This window comes from Crinia signifera, chromosome 6, assembly GCF_055691185.1.
Source record: "Crinia signifera chromosome 6, ASM5569118v1, whole genome shotgun sequence".
NCBI lineage: Eukaryota > Metazoa > Chordata > Amphibia > Anura > Myobatrachidae > Crinia > Crinia signifera.
Window position 1 is genome coordinate 207,357,548 of NC_139222.1, and position 17,605 is coordinate 207,375,152.

The window sequence follows — 17,605 nt, forward strand, 5'->3', positions numbered from 1 at the left end:
CTCATGATTAACAAAGCACACATTTTTAAAAGTGCTGAAAATGACGCTCTTTCCCCACTTCACCGCCAGCACTGTCCTCACTTATCCAACCGTGACAAAGCAGTTTCTCAATAAAACCAGCATAATCATCTCATAATTAAATCTGTGCTGCTGTAAACCTTATACATTATAGGATTGGTCCTCATGGATTTCAAATTTAGGACAAGAATACCAATCATAAGTGCTCTGACCCTAAATCAACCAGAAACTGTGCAGGCATGAGCCTTGAATCAACCAGAAACTGTGCAGGCATGAGCCTTGAATCAACCAGAAACTGTGCAGGCATGAGCCTTGAATCAACCAGAAACTGTGCAGGCATGAGCCTTGAATCAACCAGAAACTGTGCAGGCATGAGCCTTGAATCAACCAGAAACTGTGCAGGCATGATGATAGCAATGGAAACATGCTCCTGGAAAAATCACACTAAAAACCCAAACCGTTTGCTTTTTGTATATGATTGTTCTGTGTTAACAAAAATAAATACAAAGTTACATAAAAAAAACAACACCACCTGACAAACTATGCAAGTAAAACCAATTGCTCAGCTCTATACTGAATTTTTACTGCAGCCCTATTAAAATTGAATAGGTTACCTCCATACTCCATTAACTACAGCTGAAGACCCCAGTGGCCTAACTAGGAGCAGGATACAGGTCAAGCAGCTCTGATTTTAGTAATATTATTGCCACTGTGTATGATTCTACCAAGTCTAGCAAATGCATTTCTGCAAAGCGCACATCCTCAGATCTCTGCTCTCCCTCCTATTTCAATCTGGTAGGAAACACAGAATGATTGATTGGGCTAGGATAAAACACATCAGCGATTCAATTAATTATATTAAGTCAAATACTGACTACTTATGCTTTACAACAGAAGATAGTGCAGACTGGTCAGACTGGTCTAAGCCGACAATAAAGGATAGAACAACAATGCATTACAACAATGGTACGTAGATGAGCATCTCTGATGGGACAGGGTTTCAAACCATGACATGAATGTGCTACAGCAATAGATTGTGGATGCAATGGGCACAGCCTCTCCAACTGGACAGTTGGAGAATGGAAAAATGTTGCCTGGCTCAAAGAATCTCTAGAACTTTTTATAAACATGAATCTTTGGATTCATCCTGACTTCAGGCAGGCGGGTGGTGGTGTAATGTTGGTGGGAATGTGCATCTTGTGTCCATGGACCACAGTTTTCAAACAATGGGGGTGTCACAAACCACAATAATAAGCCCATCAACTCTGGTATTGGTGTGACCTGAGATAAGGGCGCGGAGTCTTACTGTGCCGGGGAGTTTCTGCCAGTGACCCCTCCAAGCGGGATTTGGGCATTAGCAGTACCGGACACGCCGGTCGCGCCCCCTTGTCAGGTCCCCCTTCTGAGTTGATATCTACTAGGGAGCGGGATATGGAGAGTCGTCTAGCCGAGTCGAGATCAGAATGGACAAGTCGGTACCGAAGGATAAGGCAGAGGGAGTCCAAACTCAGGAAGGGTCATACACAGGTGATCGTGGTTCGCAGTACCCTGGGATTAAGCTGAAGGAAAGTTAATATTAGGTAGTCTGGAAAACACTAATAGCACAAGGCACGCTGGAGCAGGCTGTAAACCTATACTCTGACAGGGAATGCTTGCCAGAGACTTACTTAAATAGGGGAGTGATTTCCTGCAGACGTCTAATGACGTCTGCTAATTGAGGTACTGTCCCTTTAAGAGAGCCTCTAGGGAGGTGCGCGCCAGCACAACCCAGAAGATGCCGGAGCTTTAGCCGCCTGACGAGACCCCGGTGCTGCAGAGAGCCGCTTGCAGCCGCCCAGAGTGTCTCCTTCACAGAGACGCCAGCTCAACACCCGGATACCTGTAGCTGCTGCGCACACCACCAGCGCCACTGGACCCGGTAAGTACCCCCCCCCCCCCCCCTCATGGTCTGGGGGGATGTGACAGGGGGTTATTCAGTGAGGATCTCAAAAGCAAAATGCACTGCAGGTGGGGCAAATGTAACATGCAAAGACAGTTAGATTTGGGTGACCATTTTTGTTTCTGTGCAGGGTACATAAGGTCTGCTTTATTTTTACACTGCAATTTAGACAACAGTTTGGACATAAGTCAAAAGGTCAACATGGGGTTTTTCACATTTATTTTGTCCCGAATGTCGACAGTCAACATGGACACTGTAACATAGCACCACTTTGGGCAAGGTGCCTCGCTACGCTTCGGCACACTATTTTACTCTCCTGCCATGCCCTAGTGGATGGTAGGGCATGAAATACAGCCTGTCAGCACATGTCAGCTAAAAAAAAAAGTAAAAACCACCATGTCGACCTAACCCATGTCAACCTAATGACCCTGTCGGCCAACATGCTGGTGACCCAATGACCGTATCCCGCACATTACATATGCCCCACTTGCTGTGCACATGGTTTTGCCAATTAGAGAAAGATTTTGCTATCCTTACTGAATAACCCCTAATGTTTCAAACAGCTTGTTACACACCCAATTACACATCCATTACATACCTACTCAGTATAAGAAAGGTACAACCAGTAAAGTGGCCACTAAGTGTGTGTATTTTTGGGCCAAACACTGTTCCAAAATTTTATTAAAAAGCACAACTTTAGTGTAGGTCATTGGACAGCAGCATAGGGTGACTTTCACTTATATTAAAGATGGCTGTATATGGATGTGCGATAGTGGTCTATTATCTTAAGTAAGAAATATTAATAAATAATAACCACGTTCAATGGACTTTATTCTGGTTCTCTCGCAGAGGCAAATTCCTTCTCAAATGGACAAAACCTTGTGCACTGCAGGTGGGGCAGATGTAACATGTGCAGAGAGAGTGAGATTTGGGTGGGGCTTTACTTCAAAGTGAGATCTATATTGCAGTGTAAAAATAAAGCAGTCAGTATTTTCCCTGCACAGAAACAAAATAACACCCAAATCTAACTCTCTATGCACGTTACATCTGCCCCACCTGCAATGCACATGGTTCTGCCCATTTGAGAAGGAATTTGCCTCTGAGAGTGAACTAGAATAAGGGCCAATGTCTCTTTAATGTTAATCTAGGATCTCCTTACAGTGGCATTTCAGAAATCGTTGCTTTTGAGTAAGTCGGTTATTAACAATACCAACCCTAAATTCAATGTCCAACTCTGTAGCTATTGTACTCCATTAAATGGCTATTGTATTCCATTAAATGTGTGTGTAAGTCACTGCTCAAAACAATACAACATAAAAAGTGCGAGACCAAAACTTTTTTCACCTTTCACTTTTCAGTTCAGAGAATCTTCTTCTCACGTCATCCATTGTGACCTCAAAAAAGTCATCTGGGAGTTCATGGAAATTGCCACGAACATTCTCTTCCAAATCCAAGTGGCACACAACAGTCTCTCTTTCTATTAGCTACAAAACAAAGTATAAGAAATTTTAGAGTTCCAACCACAATGTACATGTGTTAATTCTACCGTAAGACGAAGGCTTACCACTGACTCACTTTCCTCTCCATCGGTTTTGGATTTCTTTGGCTTAGAAGGCCCTGGGCTGCGAAAAGGTTCTTGAGCAGTGGCACATAGCATGTCTGTGTCTGGTGAAGCTGCAGGAACATTGGCCCCGCCCAGTCGATGACCACCTCCTTGGAAAGGGATAAATGAAGTTGCCAAAGACTGAGCAAGAGGTTCATTATGGCAAACAGAGGAAGGGCCAGGTTTTTCCTTAACTGCTTCTGGTTGTATCTCCCTTGCACTGGATTTCTGTACAGAGTTTGACGCTAAGAACCCAGAATCCCTTTCCTTAACCACTACTCCAGCTGGGGGTTCTACCCTCTTAGGAGTCTCAATTGACACCTGCTCTTCCTGGCAAACAGCAGGCTCCTTTTTGACTTGCTCAATTACCAAGGGATCCTCTGATTCCATCTTCTGCGCTCTTTTTATATAATTTTGTGTTTTCGCAGGCTGTCTGTTCTCACATTGGTCAGATGTCCTCACTATAAACCTTGTCAAAGAGATAAATATAAATTAGGCAACACCAGCACAAGTACCATGCAGATTAAATAGAAAGGGAAAGGACACTTACCTAATTATGGCACTTCCGCTTGTCAGTCCCAAAGACTGAAGTGTTGTTTGTTTTAAAGTCTGTTCACCGGTCACCTTAAAGTTAAGAGTAGCTCAATTATCTGGACTTGTTAAATAACAGATCTCCTGTACAACCAACCATCATTATTTAGTTCTGACAGAAACAATTATAGTAAATGCTTACCATGCGTCCTCTCACCACCTAATGTTCTATTAACTACTGCTGCTTTTCCTAAACACACTATGGACCTGATTCTGGTTCACTTGCAAAAGCAAATTTTCTCTCTAATGGACAAAACCTTGTGCACTGCAGGTGGGGCAGATGTAACGGGGGAAATTTACTAAGATGTGAAATACACTTAACAGGTCATGTTGCTATGGGCAACCAATCACATCCTGTCTACTATCTTCTAGAGCACGGGTGTCAAACACAAGGCCCGCGGGCCAAATCCGGCCCGCCAGACCTCGTCATGTGGCCCGCGCGAGGAGATAGCATGCAGGGCAGTGTGTCCCAGCTCCTGTCTAGGCCACCTCCTCTCACCCACCCCACCGCGGCTGCCTTACCTGTTCCTCCACTGTCGGCGGCCATGTTCCTGTAGGCACATATGTATGCGGCTACAGAAACATGGCCGCCGGCCTCCACGGCTACGTGGAGGAGGGCCCGGCCGCCTGTTCCCTCTGATGCCCGGCAGTGACAGACACTGGGTGGGGACGTCATGACGATGACGCCGCCCGCCCATGCGTCTGTAGAGAAGTAGGAGCAGGCAGGGAAGCTGGACCGGGAGTCGGTGACAGTGTGGCCGCAGCAAGCAGTGAAGAAAAGCTGGAAGCCGCAGCAGCTGCAGGACAGACGGAGAAACAGTAAGTGAGGATGAGGATCACACTCACAATAATAAAAATATATATATATCTGCTGTTTCCTGAGGTGTCCCCATGTATAATAATAATAATAATGCCATGACACCACAGGCTGCTCCTCCTGTATAATCATTTATGTGTCTTGGCATTACTTTTATTATATTATACAGGGGGAGCAGTCTGTGGTGTCATGGCATTGTTATTATACAGGGGGAGCAGCCTGTGGTGTCATGGCATTCATTTTATATTATACAGGGGGAGCAGCCTGTGGTGTCATGGCATTATAATTATACAGGGGGACCTAAGAATACAACCGGCCTTTTGAGGGTGACCAAACTGCTGATGCGGCCCCCGATGAATTTGAGTTTGACACCCCTGTTCTAGAGGGTGAAAAAGAAATAAGTAGCGTCTAATTGGTTGCCCATAGCAACATGACCTGTGAAGTGTATTTCACATCTTAGTAAATTTCCCCCAACATGTGCAGAGAGAGTTAGATTTGGGTGGGGTTTGTACTTCAAACGGTTATCTATAGTGCAGTGTAAAAATAAAGCAACAAGTATTTACTTTGCACAGAAACAAAATAACACCCAAATCTAACCCTGCACATGTTACATCTGCCCCACCTGCAGTGCACATGGTTTTGTCCATTACAGAGTGAATTTGCTTTTGCAAGTGAACCAGAATCAGGCCGCTTAATGCGACCACCCCACAAAGGCTGTAAGCAGTGAAGGGCTTATGGGGTGTTGTGTTTTTCTTTTCACTTGATGCAACTACAGCAAGAAACTAATAACACAGGACTTAGTTTCGAGACAGACTTACAATTTACAGATTGGACCCATACAGTGTTGTAGATAATATACCTGGCCTCTATATCATGGGTCTTCAACCTGTGGCCCTCCAGATGTTGTGAAACTACATGTTCCAACATGCATTGCCACATTTTTTCCTATAAGAGCATACCAAAAATGTTAGGGCATACTGGGATATGTAGTTCCACAACATCTGGAGGGCCACAGGTTGAAGACCTGTGCTCTATATGGTTATAGCCTATTTTAATAGTAAATCTATATCAACTGGATCAGTTTTGCAGTGCTTAGAACCTGGTGTGCACATTCAACTACATGCATAGTGTAAAATGTCACGGTACCATGTGTATTTTAGCAATTCTACTGGGAAAAATGTAGGTAAGTCTACATAGCTAATAATAGAGATCTCAAATATTTTAAATGTACATATATTCTAAATCAGATGAGAGAACAAACTGACTTTGTAATGTTATGCTGTGTAAAAAAAATAGATTCCATAAACAATGCCCCAGGTACATCTACCGTATATAGCATTAAGGACATTTGCAGTTCTGAATGGCAAAGAACATTATTGCTGTGGGATTTGCATATCACATTATACTAGCAAATTCAATACAGAAGGGTTTGGTGGAAAGGCCTAATTTATTTTGTATTCTCCAGTCACAAACAAAGCAAGCTTCCAGCAGTTGGTGTTAAATATATGGGAACAAAGTGGGTAGTTAAAGGGGGGTAGTTTAAACTGGAAACGTCCTCTAATAACAGAAAAGTTTAACAGAACCCTCAAAATCTTTTCAGAAAGATATAAACAATTTTAACATGTTATAGGGGCTAAAACAAATACACACAAATAGTGGAGGTGTGGCTGTACTATCAGCAACTTGTGAGTTGTTCATAGCCCCATGGAGCTTCGAGCAAAAATGTGTAAGTCATACTCAGACATTTTGCTAAATAAAAGGTAAACACACAAAATCTCACTCTAGACCTTTAATACACTGTTAATACACCTCATAAGGGAGGTTTCTGCTGATATTACTGTGTATATTTGTTTCAAGAATGTTCTAAGCGTTTTTTGGATACGATCTGTGTTTGAGGACTCAAGTTCCGAAAGTTCTATACAGTAAGTTAGTTTCAGCTTTTGAGGTCATTGGTGAGTGCTGGGTGGAGCATCCATGTGAAATATATAATGAAGTAATATGTATACTTTTTAAACCTTCAATGTACTTTTATTATAACATTAAAGAATGTTGGTGGGACTCTTTTGGTCCAATCTGGTACATCAGTTCCCGAGAGGTGAGGTGCGAGCTGGTAACACAGGAGCAAATGAATCACTCATTAAAAAGCTGTCTGGATTAGTATTCTACTGTCTGTGCACCACCTTACCTCATCCCGCATATAAATACATACAGGAACGCTTCCATGAGGAACTTCTTCCAAACACACCCTGAAAAATATAAATACCACCTAACAGTAAACTTGAAGAGCATCACCTTATCTGTAAGATAGATAGATAGATAGATAGATAGATAGATAGATAGATAGATAGATAGATAGATAGATAGAACATCATTTCCCACTTCTCGCTTTTCTTGGCAACTTAGATATTAGTCCAGTCTCCTCTTCATTCTACCAAGATATCGCAGTGCAGGACAGACCACACAAGTGTAACGGTGTAGGAAAAACTCAATGTTCAGAAACTAAATGCCAGCAATTTGTATTGCTTGCATCAGAATACATGCACATTTGCACAACTCAGACAGAATGATGAAACATTTCTCAGTAAGGGGGAAGATTTGATTGCATACTGAACAACCAGACAGCTATGACCTCAGCAATATGGTGACAGCCATCTGAGAGGATAATTTTATTGGTTTTCCTTACTTGGTAAGACCTTTATAAAAGTTGATCTGTTTATCCTCACAGAGAACTACAGCACATTGAAAACTTGAAATTATGTTTAACTGAATGGAATTACTTACTACATCTCTCATTTATCCAAGCACAGACTTTTCAGGGGTGTCCCAAATCACAGTCAAAGCCGTAGAGGTTACCAAGACAGAAGATATTGAAGCAAAGCCCTTCCATCTACAGAGACTTTGTGGCTTTATGGTTATTGTATATGTAATTGTGCAGATGCATAGAATGCCTTTATTTACTTTTTTGTTCTCTCCTAATCTTTGTAACCGTGTTATTAAAATAATAATAAAAAAAAAAAATCTTCAATTTACAAAGACTTTCTGGCTGCACGGGGTTACATCTTCCACATAAAATTTACTAGGAAGATGTGTATCGAGGAGTTAATCCTATCCAGGTACCAAATGTAATCTATTAGAATGGCACGCAAGTAGCTGCCAGCCAACTGCCACATTTCTTTCCTTTTAAACCAGGGATGGGGAACCTTTGGCCCTCCAGCTGTTGTTGAACTACACATCCCAGCATGCATTGCTACAGTTTTTCTATTTGGTAATCCTAAAACTGTTACAGGGCATGTTGGGATGTGTACTGTAGTTCAACAACAGCTGGAGGGCTGAAGGTTTCCCATCCCTGTTTTAAAACATATGAATTCACTTTATTTTATATTATTTGGGAGCAGTTTTTTGGGGAGTACTTTTTTCAGTACCTATCCATACTGCCCTTATTGTAAATGCAATGTAAAGTATTCTATAAAATATTTTAAAAGATGTATTGAGTTATGCTGAAAAAGTAGATTCATATAAACTAGTCATACAAAATGCAGTGTAGAGCAGATATGTCATGGCAGAGGCCATTTCTGTTCTTACCTAGTATGTGAAAAATGGGCCAGCACATCCCACAGAGTCTGGCTGCCGAGGAACTCATCCTGTAACCTTACGCCATCCTCCAACTGCAACGCTACCCGTACTTTCTAGTACAAAAAAAAAAAACAGGGGCGTAAGTCAAACACCAGTCTCCTCAAATTTGTGAAATTTCTTAACCATACAAAATATAAAGAGTCAGAGTATATTTAGAAGTGCATAGACTCCCTGGGGGGGATTTACTAAGATGTTTCTTCTACTTCACATGTGATGTTGCTATGGGCAACTAGTCAGATCCTGTTTACTATCTTCTAGAGGGTGCTAAATAAATAAGTACATTCTGATTGGTTGCCCATAGCAACATCACATGTGAAGTAGAATACACATCTTAGTAGATTCCCCCCAGGGAGTCTATGCACTTCCAAATATACTCTGTGACTGCAGTCTAATTCGAGTTTTTCAGAGTGGCGAGTTCCGGAGAACTGACTGGAACACATATAGGTAGAACTCTGTATAATGGCACTTCAATATAATAATTGTGCAGCTATATTAATTGTCGATTAACTAATTACATAAAAGGTAAAAACTTTTGCTTTTTTTATTTGTGCATTTTTTCCAAGGTATGGTTTAAGAATTATAGCAATAGCTCTATGATGTTTCTGCATGACTATCCAAACATATACCGCACATTCCGCAAACTGTAATGAAGTACACTTATGTGTAAAACGTAGGTTACTCAGAGTACGGCCCGGAATGACAGTTTTTACAATTCTGTAAGAAGTAATCTATCCTAGCATAATTATGCCAGCAGGTAGTCAATAGGCTGACCCTAATTAGCCACTTGACAGACAGGGATACAATTAGTAATTTCTCTACCTTAAAAGATAACGACTTTGAGCTAAGACTACACAGCCCCTGGGTGGAGTTGTTCTGGGTCTTTAAAGTTGTTTTAACTTGAGTGCCAACATTGCTGTGAGAGATGTGTAACATATCCGCTAAAAATACCAGGGCCATAGTCGAGGAACAGGAATTGCTTTAGCGACATTTAGGCAAATGAGCGGCACTGGCATTTTTTTAGCGGATATTTTGCACATCTCTCACACCAACGTTGGCACTCAAAGGGTTAAATTGGGATTTATTTAATGTTTTCCTAATCAATTTCTGTGCAGGCGACAGTCTGGAATGTCATTTTTTCCGAAGAAGCTTATTAAAAATGTATCCCTCAATGGAACTGAAAAAGACTGGTCAATCCTTCAAACCAAATGAGAGGTATTCTATTGTCGGTGGTAATATACCTCAATGGCTTTTAGCGCAATTACCGACAGATTATCATAAAATGCGTAGGTACTTGTGTATTATCTGGGCGCCTGATTTTTTCATCGGGTAGGGAAAATCGCGTCGACCAAATCGCACATGCGATGGACGCGATTTTTCCATAGGAATCAATGTTAAATGGTCCCTGACACCCGATTTCACATTAGGGGCAATGTTAAATGCCCCCCTGGCCCCCCCATTATTAACGCCACCCCACCATCAACGCCAACCCAAAGCATGGCGAGCGCAGCGAGCCCGCAAGGGGAGGCGGTACTCGTCCTCCGACTTTTTTCATGGACCCACTATCCACGTCGGCGTGGAGTCGATTTTATATAGTGTGGCGAGCGCAGCGAGCCACCGAGCCCTGCGAGGGGACACGGAATACGAACCCGAAGCATGGCGAGCGCAGTGCAATTTTCAACATCGGGCACCCAGATAATACACAAGTACCAATGCGTATTCTACTTGCTATGGTCTTAGTAAATTTCCCCCATGGAACCCAGGAAAAAGGTTATTGGGCCAATGTGTTACAGTGGGAAATCAAGTCTCTATGGCCTGGTTATCAGGGATTTTGCTCCACGTGTGGCTTGTCAGGGCTAACTGGATACCACCTTATATGTAACAGTCCACAGTCATTAGCTATCAAAAGAATACAAAATGAGCAGCGGCCTATTGCTGCAGATCTGATATATGTGTGTAGTGTTCCCTCTAAGCTTCTTTTGCAGGGTGCCGCACCCTGCCCAATTTTTTAAAACCTCAAAATAAACCCTGCCATTTTTGTGTGTGGCACTGTGCACCCTTACGCTGTCCCCCACTGCGCTGACATACTGCTGAGAACTTTTGGTGTGTTCCATATATGCAATCCCAATTGAAAAAGCACCCTGCCCTATAAAAAAAACTTGAATAAATACTACTGTATGTGTGTGTGTCAGTATCCTCGCAGTAACCATGATGGATGTATACAAAAGTATGTCTCAGCCAAATCCAAATTGAATATCCAGATAGATCAAGGTCTGGTTGCCATTCCAATGTCAGGCTGTTACTGATCTAATATCTACGTGGGATGAAAAGCATGCAGCATATAAGAGGAAAGGCTTTGTAGGGACACACAAGTTACATCATAGTATTATGTAAAACCTGAAAGCATATATAGACATCATTCAAAGTTGGAGGCAGACGAAAATGTGAAAAAGACATTATGCAATTTGCACAGAGTTGGCTACAAATGTGAGATGCAACCAAGTCTTCATTAGATAGCAAGTGCAGCCCCCTCCCCATGCAAGCAACAGGAGCAGATGCACCCGGAATATGACAGAAGATGCTTAAAGAAAAACTCTCAAACACATTACAGTGACCGTCAATAAACTATAGATAAGTTGCTTAGAGCTTGTAAAATGCACACTAATTAGTATGCAAATATGATTTTTCTGTTTACTTGACAAATATAGCAGCATCCTTCCCCATCCCAAACACCAGGATTGGAACTAGAGGTTTATGACCGGTACCACCCACTGGCCCTTGCTTCTGGCTAGCCGGGTGCCTAGAATCTCTGCTGCAGCACCACCAAACTGTCCCATCAAGGCTCACTACAGCCTGTCTACCTGTGTATGGAGCATCCTCTGATACACCAGTCAGCGTTGCACTTACCAGTCTTGCCCCCTCTGCGCACTATAATGTCATCATGTGCGAGAGATCATGATGCCTGGTGCTCATGGGGCTAGCCAATACAAGGCACATGTGCCATTTTGTAGCTATGCCAAACACAGCTGAAAACCAGCTTTATTTTCAAAAAGGAGTGTACAGTATTCCTGCTATAAGATTGCAGTCACAGCGGTTTTAATTAATTTGCATAACTGGGTGTGTCTAAGACACATTCAGTGAATTAGACACTGCCATCAGCTTACAACAGGTATCAATATCTGCAAGTAATATCCCTCCAAACCAGTACTTTTTGTCTTCCAAATGGCCACCTTAGGACCAATTCACTTTGACAAGCTCTTATTGTACTTTCAGTAAACAGACAGAAAGCATCTCACCGATTTCTCCACTCCAGCTCGTTGCTGAGAGCAGCTAACCATCTCCAGTTTGGCATTATTGGGAAGGTTGGCAAATCGCCACTGCAGAGAAAGGTCTAGTACTGTTCTCTGAAACCTGCAGATGAAAGAACACAGGTGTCAGACAAGGACTAACATTTATAAAGGCCGAGGACATAAAAATGATTTAGCAGTAAACAAGTACCTGAATAGCAAGTGAATTTATTTTACACAACTTTCAAGTAAAAAGACTAGTGAGAAAAGACACACTGGAAATCGCAGTTAGACTGGCCCTAAAGTACTGCCTGCCTTAAAACTACAGAAACACCTAATATATCACAATGGTGCCCTTTAAAGTGATGCAACAGGACTGTTAAAAATACAAAGCATGCAAAAAGGCAATATAATTATTAATCCAGTAGAGCTCAAATTAAGTTGGGCGCAACCCATAAATGTATAAAGGCGACTTCCACGGCCCTTCATCCACCATGGAAGCAAAATAACAGAGTATGTCCCTTCATGCTGGTCTTGTTTGTACCAGATTCTTCAAAAGGAAATGTTCAGACACATATTTAAAAGGTCCAGCTCCAATATAATAAAGTGCAATGAAATATGCTGGCACTATATAAGTAAATGTACATTAAATAAATTGTACCAATATTTAGGAGTCCGCAAAACACACCAGACTTCTCTGCAATAATAAAACAGTTCATATTTAAAGCCAATAAGACTAAAATACATTAGTATTATAATTATATAAACCAGGAACAGTTTTATTTTTGTTGGCCTGGTTTCTTTCACCAATATATCTATATTGTAATGTAGGACATGTTCAACACATTACACCAATGATAGAAAAGAACAATGCAAGCGACAATATAGAATGGTATCCAATTAGCCATGGTAATTTACCGTAGTTAATGGATTCACCAGGGATATCCAATTAGCCTCAATAGCTGAAATTTATTGGAGGTTATATTTAGAATTACTTTTTATTTAAAAGGCGCCACAAGTGGTACGCAGCGCTGTACATATAGCACACATTAGAACAATACATGGTACACAGAACTAAACCTAATGGTATGTACACACTATTGATTTGGCTTGCGATCAGATCGCATCGCACACCAGCATGCGATCTGCATACAATTTGGACTATATAGTGCAGATCTGTACTATATAGTCTCTGCAGCCAAGACCAAGGATTAAAACCCAAGCGATCCTGATGCGATTTTGACTATATAGTCAAAATCTCAAGCACATTGTACAAGTGTGTACACACCATAACAGTAACTGATAAACAAAAACAGAGCACAGGTAAAAATGAGTAACAGGATTCTTAGTACACAATACAGCGGAGATGTAGGGAAGCAGAGGAGTAGTCTGCATGTTACCAGGGGCAAGTGGTCAGTGTTAGAAATTAATAAACACAAGTGAGAATGATGCAGTTACAGGCCGGTATTCACCTACACGGCGAGCGCACGGCAGTGAATCCTGTTTTGGATTCACAGTGCGTTCGCCATGATTCACCGCCCTCCCTGTCCGCCGCCAGCCCTAACTCTCTCCCTATTCAACTCGTCAGGGGCTCGCTGCCCCTGACGGCGAATTTGTACCCTCCCGCGAATGCAGCATAGAAACAGGAGGACAGCGGAAGGCAGGGAGATGGCAGCCTCCCTGCCTGCGCCATACGCTGCACACAGCAGCAGGGGTGAGAAGGAGGGCTGGCAGGGAGACAGGCAGCAGAAGCTGAGGCCAGAGGAGACAGGGCAGACGAGGACTTGCAGGGAGCGCTGCGCTGGTCCCGCTCGTGCATATGTAATGAGCAGGACCCAGCACAGTGAATATTAATGAGCAGGTCCTTGCCCCTCCCCCCCCCACCTGCATACGTCATCTGTAAATAAAAATATTGATGTGCTGCAAATGTATCCAAATAGTAAGACCCTTCAAATAATAAAATTACTCTTTTTTTTTTACACCAAAAAGAAAACATTCCAATTCACCTAAAAAAGATGTTGAATGCAAAATGATGAAACTCTGCGAAAATCACGGTGAAAGCAGTTCTCCATTCTAGCATTGAATACACTCTTGTCGAATTAGAGCCAAAACCCTTATTGAAATACACCAGCGAATTGCAGTGAGTATGAAACGGAGAACTGGACGGCATTCACTGTTCACTTTTGGCGATCAGTGAACATTGAATACAGCGAATAACATTTTCAGAGAAAAAAAATTCACTGTTTCACTCAAAAACAGTCCAGTTCACCGAAATAAAAATGGTGAATCAAGAGCACTGAATACTGGCCATAGATGGTAGATAGGTATAAGAGCTGTACTTGATGTGCAAAAAGAGGGCTGTGACAAACAGACAGGAGGGAAGAAGGCTCTGCTCCAAGTAGGTTACATGATAGAAGATTGGGGAGAGACAGGCGACACAAGTTGCAGGCAAGAAGGCCTGAAGGCAAGAAGTGAGCATGACTGGGATGGCGAGGACATAAAACAGTAGGTAGGGAGAGCGGCCTCAGTACAAGATTATGCCAGTCATAAAACGTACCAGTTGAGGCAGCCGTATTTGTCGCACTACATAGCGAAATACATAAGCGAAATAGGTCACGCCTAGAATGGATTACTGAAATGTGATGGTTGCAGCATCCTAAAGCTTACAGTAGGGTCCTAACACAACAGTCAGGCCCATGTATTTCCTTCCCTTCTACAAGCGTACCTTCAAAGGTTGCACTGGCTGAGATAAGCCGTACAAGGAATATATGGGAAAAATGTCACACTTATGCAAAGTTATTATGTATCAGGCATTTCAGTCGCCAAAGCACATTAGCAGCCCAAGCCCGAGGATCAGTGACTCAGTTATTCTGATTTAACCATCTGTGATGAAGGCACATAATCTCCTGATAAACTGCCCTAAAGCTGTGTACACATGGAGCAATATGATTGCTGGCAATATATTGCTAGCAATATATTACTCAGTGTCCCGTTTTCATCTGTGACCAGAGATGGTCACTGATGAAAAATGTCACACTGCCGGGAGAAGAGGCAGAAGAAATTGCTGGTCGGAGGAGCATGCTCCTCCGACCAGCGACCATTAGGGGGCTGAAAATGGGAGCGCGCACCCGGCGATTTATCGCCAGTGCACACTCCAATCGCTGGCAATATTTACCTTAAATGTGACTTTTTTCATCATTTAGGTGAACAGTTTCCACCTGTCTAGCATCAAAAATATCTTGTTTGTTTCTTATAAGGTGAAACGGCAGCTTTGAGGTAGATGCTGTAACTTGATTTGTCATTGTAATATGATACTATTTTTAGCCTTTTAACCTAGCGCCAGAATGGCATACACAGGTACAGAGATACAACAGGCAAAACACAAAGTACAGAACAAAGACAGGCAAATTTAAACAAATCCCATATACAGAAATGTGACAGCCAAAAGGTTTACAAGGTGCAGATACCATAGTATTATGACAGATGTGTGCTGTAAAGATGTGACAGATGTAACTGCAGTTATAGGGATGTGCAAAGCAGTTGAAGACAAAGTGCAGGCACATCAATGTGACAGATGAAAGCAATGAGCAAGCACTGCATTGTGGCAGACGGAAACAGGATGCATAGACCAATGACGTGATCAGTAGGGACAGAAAAACAGAAAAGATTGTGCAAAGTGGACACAAATTGCCGATCATGGGGCAGATATATTAAGCCTGATAAAGTGATAAAGTTGAAGGTGATAACACACCAGCCAATTAGCACCCAACTGTCAATTTTCAAACAATCTGCCACGTGACATTTAGGAGCTGACTTCACCTTAGTACATCTGTTAACTGGGATGTAAGGTACACACTCACTTTAGGTTATATTCCCTAGGATTGAAATTCTGTTTCTTGCAGACTTCTTCCAGCACCTGCAAAAAAAATATTACATGACAATAAAACATGCTGGGCTGGCAACCCACCTTATCCCAGTAATTAGTTAGGTTTTTGTGGGGGGGGGGGTTGTAGTACAAAGAATTGAATATGCAATAATCACAGGGATGTTTACTTCCATAGAAATGTAACAATTAGAATGATTGAGTGATTCATTATTATTAGAGCAATTTATTGGCTGAATTTCAATTAGGAGAAAAATATATATTTGCCAACACAATAAAGAATAACTGGTATGTCATATAAGGTCCCAATTTCTATGGATCACCTATTCCATGAGATCTGGGCGGGATCTTACTGCCCAGGATCGCATTGCAATATGCAATCCCATTGGCAGCATTTTACACAGATCACATGCAAGGGCCCATTTACTATTACATATCTGCGTCAAATTCCACGAAAACACACGGGTGTTTTTAAGGATTTTGAAAGGCATTTAGCGATCCAATATAAAATTGGCTATGCAGGGAGCTCTGGCCAGCAGTGCGGCGTGTAGCCCATGGGCTAGCGGCATTATGAGATGGCAGTATCTGTGGGAGCTTTGCATGCATGCAGGACAAGAGGGGATAGCAGCAGGTGTTGGAGATACCTGCTACAGTCCCTCAGTCATACATGCCAACATTATGTAATATTTGCAGCTAACCCCCAAAAATCTGGAGATTTAGGACCACATTTATCAAACAATATTTGCGGCTAAATCCCCAAAAACGCCAGTTTTCGGAGGTTAGCCGCAAATATTAAGTATCACCCTAATGTCCCAAAGGGAGATCGCAGCAGGAATCTCCGATCCATGCTGCGATCCCTCCTGCACCGCCACTGGTGGCATCCCCCATAGGTTTCTATGGGGGATGCAAAGCTGCCTGACGTATCAACATCGGGCAGCCTGGCATCGCAGCCCTGGGCTATCGCCGTCCTGAAACAGCGATAGCCCATTGTAACCTATGGGCTACTGATCGCAGTGCGGTCAGCGGGGTGTCAGCACTAACCACGACCCCCAGCGCCAGGCTCAGCACATCGCAGGTGCAGGCTACTTTCTGAGCCCTGTCCCTGCGTTTGCGGGATGATACATTCCAGCACTAGTATCGCATTTTACAATGCAATCCTGGGTGGTAACATTCCAACCAGATCACATTGTAATTGCAATACATGATAAATGGTCCCCTTAGTCGCAAATACTGAATGAGAATAGACCCACACTCACCTAGTTAGACCTTCCCGTCAGACTTGGACAATCTAAGCAAATAGGTACAGGATAACTACAACTCCCAGCATGCCCATGCAGCCAAATGCAAGCACGGCACGCTAATACTTGTAAGTACGTCAACACTGTCTTCATAGTAAGCCTGAAGCAGAGACCTACTTTCATCCTGGTGGATACAGGGACAGATAGCCCGGTAGCTATTGGGGTTCCCGAATAATCACTTTCGCCTATCCGCTTCCTCATCTTCTGTGGTCCGGGCTTACCTGCAAAAGCGGGGTCCCAGGCGTCACCCTGACAGTCTGCCGCCGCCCGTTGGGGGCCAAAACTGACACCCCGGGGCCGCTGGTTGCCATATTGCCTGACGTAGCGAAAGCTTTCAATCAACTTTATTGAGACAATAAACGCTCACAACTCCTGGTTGCTGGCTCAGGCTGTGCTGCGGGAGTGCTGGTGGCGTGGGAGAGAGGGGGTGATGAGAGAAGGATAGGAGACCCCCGAGTCCACTCTCAGGTCATTTCTGCTAGGCAGGTCATACTTTTCGGCGTCATTGCCTAGTACCCGTGACCACACACTGACTGACA

General features: G+C 42.9%; 1 protein-coding gene across 2 annotated transcripts in view; it reads right to left on the reverse strand.

Annotated features, from left to right (window-relative positions):
* Nucleotides 1-17,605, reverse strand: part of ASPSCR1 (ASPSCR1 tether for SLC2A4, UBX domain containing) — a 200,633-nt gene extending 183,028 nt beyond the window's left edge. The window contains exons 1-8 of one of the 2 annotated variants that reach the window (XM_083148693.1): nt 17,288-17,605; nt 15,746-15,801; nt 11,895-12,009; nt 8,551-8,654; nt 7,154-7,214; nt 4,111-4,184; nt 3,522-4,029; nt 3,302-3,441 (exon numbers count right to left, since the gene is read on the reverse strand). In XM_083148693.1, the coding sequence (XP_083004819.1) occupies nt 3,302-3,441; nt 3,522-4,029; nt 4,111-4,184; nt 7,154-7,214; nt 8,551-8,654; nt 11,895-12,009; nt 15,746-15,801; nt 17,288-17,377 (1,148 nt within the window). In that variant the 5' untranslated portion in view covers nt 17,378-17,605. The remainder of the gene's footprint in view (nt 1-3,301; nt 3,442-3,521; nt 4,030-4,110; nt 4,185-7,153; nt 7,215-8,550; nt 8,655-11,894; nt 12,010-15,745; nt 15,802-17,287) is intronic. The other variant, XM_083148692.1, reaches the window with a different exon arrangement.